At 42.7% G+C, this 7241-nt stretch overlaps 1 protein-coding gene across 3 annotated transcripts in view; it reads right to left on the bottom strand.

Moving 5' to 3' along the window:
- Positions 1-897: 897 nt before the first annotated feature.
- The window catches only part of TP63 (tumor protein p63), a 201619-nt gene continuing 195275 nt past the window's right edge, over positions 898-7241 (bottom strand). Inside the window, exons 13-15 of one of the 3 annotated variants that reach the window (XM_081138590.1) lie at positions 5467-5611; positions 4039-4132; positions 898-1223 (exon numbers count right to left, since the gene is read on the bottom strand). In XM_081138590.1, coding sequence (XP_080994716.1) covers positions 927-1223; positions 4039-4132; positions 5467-5611 — 536 coding nt within the window. In that variant the 3' untranslated portion in view covers positions 898-926. The remainder of the gene's footprint in view (positions 1224-4038; positions 4133-5466; positions 5612-7241) is intronic. The other 2 variants (XM_081138592.1, XM_081138591.1) reach the window with 2 other exon arrangements.

Here is a 7241-nt window from a genome sequence, read left to right as displayed (position 1 = left end):
TAAATACTAAGAGATCAGGTGTCTGGTATTAAATTTGAAGGGATTGTTGACATATTCAGATAGGTGATACCAGGTGTTTTTGGATCGGCTGCCATGGACCTTTTAAGAAGTTTAGCCATGACCCATATTCCCCATTCCCAACCAAAAGCAAGAGAGGATATTTCCTTTTTCTAGTGTGTGATAATGTGAATACGAAATTTGCCATGTAACTGGATTAAATAACCCCAAAGTGAATCACCATCACGAGTAGGGGTGTCAGTAACATAAAATACACCAAAATAGAGAATCATGTACATATGTATATAGTCTCACCCACATAATAACTAACGGTCAATACAACTGGATCTACCCAAAGGTCTGATGTGGCATCTGTCTAGCATCAAAACAACTGAAGGGACCTATGCATGACTGTCACTCACATGTATCACAAGCTCTAACTAGGTAATACCATACATGCCATCCCTTGAGAGAAGGGGTATAGATAAGCCATCCAAAACAAGTAAATCAAAAAAAAAAAAAAGTCACTAAGTGCAACTCAATTTCCTTTCCTTTAAATTACATTTTAAACAATACTCAATGCCCCCCACTCAAAAATATATACTGTATATTTATATATTTAAATATATAGTCTTAGACTATAGGAGTGAACATGCTTTATAAAAGTCGATGAGAGAGCTCTGCGGCTGCAGAAGACCCTCCCCGCCCTTTCGCTCCCTTCTACCTCTCAGGGACAGCTTGAGTCTTGCCAATAGAGCTGAGGCTTAAAGCCAGAATCAGAATCAGGAGACACCCGTGGGACCTTAGGTAAAATGTAGCCTTTTGCTTCTCCTTCCCCTCAGAGGCCAGGCGAGGAGGAAGGGGGTCGGGAAGCCGGGAGGGCCGAGTAGCAGGCCCGGTGGGGCGGCGGGCGGGGTGGCGGGGCGGGCTCACTCGCCCTCCTCCTTGATGCGCTGCTGCTTGTTGCGACGCGCGTCCATGTCGAAGTTGAAGTCGTTCCACTCGTCGCGCGGCGGGAAGGAGATGGTCTGGCGGAGGGTGAAGCGCACGGCGTCGATGACGCGCTCCCCGCGGGCCTCGCTGGAGCCCACGCTGACCGTGGAGGTGCCGCTCGGGGCCCGCAGGAGGTGCGGGGGCGAGGAGAAGTCGTGCAGCTGCCGGTGGTCCAGGAGGCCCTTCCAGATGGCGTGTCGGAATTGCTCAGGGATTTTCAGACTTGCCAGATCCTGGGAGATCGAGGGAGAGTTAGGGCACAGGCACGCACGACATTTAGTCTCGGACACTGTGTCGTTCCCCGGCGCCCTGGTTTCACTGATCTGAATTTATCGATTGATCCCTCAAGTGGGCAATAAAGCAGCTCGCCCCTAATCTTTGGCGCTGCATGGAAATAAGCGGAAAGGTACAGCCTTGAGGTGCCCTCTCTGCTTGTGGATTACACTTCCCTCATTCTTTCCTGGTCGCAGTTCCTTCATTAGTAAGACGGGGACAAGAGTTAGATCAGAGGACAAAAGTCCCCAAACGAAAACAGAAGGTAAAGTACCTTTCACCTCTCAGTTCTGCATGGTTCTAGTCACTAGAAGAAGGGTATTAATGCCACCACCACTCAAATGAGGTGAGAAGAAAAGATGACTATCAGTTATGAAAGATTTTCTAGGTGCCAGCCACTGATCCAATTACTTTATACTCATGATCTCATTTAACACTCAGATTAGTGGTAGATTTTATTACACGTATTTTTAGATAGGAAAGCTTAAGATCAAAGAGGTGGACGAGTCTAAATTTGCATAACTGAGTGAATGAATTGGGGACCCAGGACAGGCTCTGAGCCTAAAACTGCCCTAATGGCCAAAAGGTCTCTTAGTGCTTGGATAAATGAGGCACCTCTGTGTCACAATGCAGAGTATGGACCCATGTTCTATGGATGGGAGTAGAAGGCATTACAAATATATTTGATTTTAACTAATGGTGGTGGCATCTCTTACGTTTATCTACAGTAGTGATTCATTAGCTTGTTCAGTGATGGGTCATTTTTAAAAATTATTTTATTATTATTATTTTATTGTTTTTGGAGTCAGAAGACCTTGACAGAGGTTCTTCTGTCACTGACTGGCTCTGGACCTTCAACAAGCAACTTATTCTCTATTGGCCCCATTGGTAGAATGGAATACAATTCCTTTTTAGGTCATTTTGTACTCACATAAATGGGGATATGAAAATATTTTGCAAATTATAAAGCATACTATAGAAATCTTAACCATTTGTAGTATTGTTGTATTATTATTAACCCATCCATGCATCTTAGAGGGGATACTTATGAAACCTCCCAAATCTAATGACATTCCTTTTCCAGGAAGAGATGCTAACTAACTTAGACTGGTATGGAGAGACAAACTGAAAAAGAGGTGTCTATTTCCAGTAATTAGATGGAAGAAGCTAAGGTGAGGGTGCAGAAATTAGACAGCTTCCCAATCTTTCCTGATTTGGATATTTGTGGTATGGGTACTCTAATTTCCTATTCTTGTAGAAGAATACTTTATAGAGAAGGTGATTCATAAATAGATAAGTGAGCAAAATTCTTTATGTTTCTGACACTCCAATAAGTCCAAAACTCTTTATAAACTAGGCTTCATTAACCTGCATGACTCTGGATAGGTTTGAACTCATAACTGACAGGTAAGAAAGCTGTGACCCAGACATTGGCACAAGACCTAGCCAACACCAGCGGAGATGTACTTGTGTAGAACATGTGCAGATCATAATAGGCAAGGGACCACCCACAAACACAGGGCAACTCTGTTGTCTTCAATGGAGGATATCATTGTAAAGTTCTCTAAAACCTGTCAGAACTAACTCTGAAAGCTTTCTCTATACTTTTCATCATCAGGGAGCAGCAGCCAGAGCTGATTTATGGGGTGGAGAGGGGTGGGCACAGGTGCAGCACAGCATATACTGGTCACCACAGGGCTGGGGCATTCTCATGCTGCAAGGGCATCTCTGGCATCGGTGCTCAAGGAGAGGGAAAAAAGAAGTCCCAACTACAGAAGCAGAAGCAGAAGCAGCAGCAGAAGCAGAAGCAGAAGCAGAGGGAATCTTCTTCCACCAGTCCTAAGGGAACTCTGGAAGCTGACAGACAGGATAGTAAACTCCAAAAAGAGCAGCACCAAGGGCAGCCTGGGAGGAAAATCAGATTGCCTTAAGCCAGAAAAATACAAGCTCCCATATGAGCAATAGTTCAAGAAGTGGTATAGGAAGCAAGAATGTCCCCTCCCATCCAGCTTGCTCCAAAATACAAACCAAAGATTTTAAAAGCCAGAAGAGAGTGATTTTGAACCCAATTGGATTAATTGAGGCCCACAGAGGCAAAGTGATAACCATGAGTTTGCATTGCTACTAAAAAGCAGAGCTGGCACTTAAACCCATGACCAGTGATCTTTCCCAATGATCAGGGATGTCTGAGCCCTATTCTGATAGAATTGAAAATGAGTGAACATATGGTTCTCACTGAGAGGAGGAGCTGAATCCCCTCAAGGGCCTACTTTAAGAAAGGCAGAAAAGGCCAGTTAATAGAGTTAAAGACCAGAAATTTATACCTCGGGGTTCTATCCCTGATTCTGTCATCAACTCATCATGGCAAATGACTATACTGTCGTCTCTCCATGTTTTAAAGTGAGAATACCACTGCTTCCTGCTATCCTCCTTGGGATCTTATACCAATTAATGAGAACATCCAAAAAAGTTCTCTAAATTTAGGGATTGTAAATTTCTTGAAGGTGAGAATTAGATTTCTTTCCCACTCTGTATATAGTATGCATGCAATAGATAATCGATGGATCAGACAAGCTGAGGAAGATTGATTGCTAAGCTTCTCCCATGTGGTCTAGGAATCTTTCTAAAATGGTTATGGATTCCATCCAAATGGAGGATTGGAGGGTATGACAAAAACAAACTTTAAAACCAGGGGGATTGACCTACAAGGTGAATGTCACCAGAGGGAGGAAATGAAGAAATAAAACTCAAGAGAAAAGTCTAACAGTTACTTACATCCATGGAGTAATGCTCAATCTGATAGATGGTGGTCAGCCCCTGGGTCGTGAAATAGTCCAGACATGATGAACAGCCCAACCTCGCTAAGAAACTGCAGAGGGAGGAGGGAAGAGGAAGGAGGAAACAGAAAAAGAAAGTTCACCCCAACTGCATTGGCGAGATAAAGGAAAACCCAACATTTTGCCCTGGGATGCCCTACAGAAGAGACTAGGTGTAGATAAAATATACATGGTCCTTGGATTTGAGATTTGGGGTTGACTAGTGACTTGAACTTTAGGTCTATAAAAGTTAAAATCAACTGTAAGGATTCCTGCAGAGCAGCAGTTTTCAAATGGTGATTGAATTCTAAGGGTCTCTATAAAAGTGCCTTAGCAGCCATTGCAGGGGGTGAAAGGAAGGAGTCCAGCAGTCAGGTTCTCAGCCCTCTTGCCTCCTGGCTCTTCCCTTCAAAAAGAGCATCTCTACTTTCACTGTTTCATAGTTGAGGGTTCTGAGAATGGTTCTGAAGATGGAACCTGTCCTTAGGGTAGGTTCATGAGACGGAGATAAATCACAGGTCACTATACTATGAAGTCATTATTGCTTTTTTATTTATGCCCTCCCTCCTTTTTGGTGCCAGTCTCAGATTGACGATGCACTGTCTGTCACATAGCCAGACACTGAGTGGGATAAGCCATGCATTTTGCTATCCTTCTGACTGATGCTGCTAGTTTTATTGCACCAATCACATGGAGATCAACACACATGATTCCAGCGGCCCAATGAAAGAATCCTTCTGCACATGAAGCAGAGGAAGATGATGTGCCCTAGGTGTGAGATTTGGGCACCTACTCTTGCCTCTGTGGGAAACATATCTTTCATCTTCATGCACTTCTCTCTTCATGCTATCTGAACTCCTTTGCCTCGAGTCTTCCCATTTCCCATATAGCAAAGCAGCAGAGGCCATCAGGTTCTTGAAAGTCCCTGTCATTTTTGCTAACATGAAAACTCTTTTTTGGACATGCAACTTCAAAATAATCATCCCATGGTGGCTGAGAGCTATGAGGCCTAGAGAGCAGGAAAGGGAGCAAGATAGCAAGTTTACTGCCCTGTTGGGAACCCCAGCCCCAGGCACCAATTTGAAGGCCACAACTGATAGTGTAAAAATGTCAGGAAGGAGGTAGGGAGCAAGTGAAGATGGGAAAACAGGCATGAAAAATTATGTGCCCATAAACTCACATTTTCACTTTTCCCCATGTTGACTAGGGTGATCTTCTTTGATTAAACACTGTTGACCACTGCTGATCAGAGATAATAGTAGCTGAACTTCAACCATAGGGCTGCTTTCTTTCTTTCCAACTGTGCTATTAACTTTGGACAGTGTCCACCCTCCACCACCCAGAGATGTTTAGGAGAGGCCCCCAGGGGCACAAACTGTGGACTCACCTGACAAGGCTGCAATCTGTGGGGTACGGAGGTGGGGGGGTGCAGTGGGAGGTGGATGGCATGGAGAGTGGGGGAGGGAGGGCCTGGGTGGGGCTGAGTCCATTCATGTCTCCAGCCACTGGCATGTGGGTGCCCATCATAGGAACTGAACAGAAGCAGGAGGAACAGAGAGGGTTACTGCCGTCATCATGTCCCCGCATCCCAGTGGTCCTTCTTGCTTGGTGTAATGTAACTAATCTACTGGGATTCCTTTTTAGTCTTATCTCTCACTATACCCCTTTAAGCACCCTACATCCAATAGATCAGAATAATCATCAAATTAAAAACTAATTACACACCTCTTGACCTTTGTACTATGTCTTAGGACAATCTCTTCCCACTTCTTTCTCTACTTCTAATGCCCAGTCCAATGCTCATTGCTCCTGATGTTAATATTCCCCTTGTTGTGTTTGCCTTCATGAGTTATATTTCTCTCTTCCTCATTAGACTAATCTCCTCAAACATGGAGATTAGACCTTGTATCTGTCTAGATCCCCGCACGTCCTAGCACATACCTGGCACAGGGCAGATGTTCAGTAAACTTAGCTTAAGTGAACAAATTAATAAATCCGTGAATGAGAGAGTGAATATTGATTTGGGAATAGGAGGGCTATTGCAATATTTGTAGAGAACCATAACCCTAATAAGGAAGAATGCAATAAAAAATTGTAGCTCTTTCTTATTCATGATTCATTTCAGGATTGTATTTGGGGAACACCATCCACACACGGATGTTTTTTACTAAACCATAAACTATAAACATTCACTTATAAAGAAAGACTTAATATCAATAATATTTATGAAACAAACTTTGACTTCAGGTCAAAAAAAGAGCAAAAAATATATATCTGCAAAAAGATGAATGTCATTTACTTCTACTTTAGTGAGTAGTAGTGTGCCAAAGGGAAATGACCTCTGCTGCTAACTAGCCAGCTAAAGAGTACAGGACTGTCGTGTCTCATCTGTTTCCCCTCTGATCTGATGACAGCAAAGGAAAAAATGTGAAGTATAAATAAGAAAAAGTGGGCAAATTATATTACACAAGTGTGAAGGATCATTATCATTACTACTATTTTATCATCCCAAGAAAACTTTGAGGACTCTAAGATTTCATAAGAAAGAAAAAACAAAAAGGAAATGGTTATGTTTCCTTTTATTGTCAAGGGGTCAGGTTTTGAGTCTTAGGTTGCATTTATCCCCAGTGAGAGAGCAGTCTGGCTCTAACGTCTTTGATGCTACACCAGGAAAATCATACTACATATATCTCCATCTCATTAAAATCTGAACATGTGCCATCAGACCACTGAGAGTCCAAATTCTATCCACCTTTGACTTAAGAAAAGCCAATCTCTCCAAGGAAACACTGAAAATAGTTTAAAGGCTTAGGAAAAATGATGAAGGATTTCAAAAGACAATATTGAGGCACCATTTTACCAGTGGGGTTACAGGATACATATATTCAGGCTCCTGCATCCCTAAAGATATTACACATCCTTCTGCATTTTTACCATCCTTTTTTTTCTTTTTTTTTTCTTTCAAGTTTGGGTATCCACCTTGCTAGATTTGGTTCTAGTGGACAAGATAAATATATTTACAACAAAGCTATATAGCAATAATCATCCACTTGGAGGCCCAAATCTCACATTGTTTCTTACAGTTACACTTAGTTGTTATGAGGAATCTGTGTGTAAATAAGTGAAAGGGAGACTCCTTTCCCTATGTCAGTCATTAATGAT

Source organism: Miniopterus schreibersii (assembly GCF_964146895.1).
Source record: "Miniopterus schreibersii genome assembly, chromosome: 5".
Classification (NCBI taxonomy): Eukaryota; Metazoa; Chordata; class Mammalia; order Chiroptera; family Miniopteridae; genus Miniopterus; species Miniopterus schreibersii.
The sequence above is the reverse complement of the archived record's forward strand: the minus strand, read 5'-3'. Positions and strand labels throughout refer to the sequence as shown.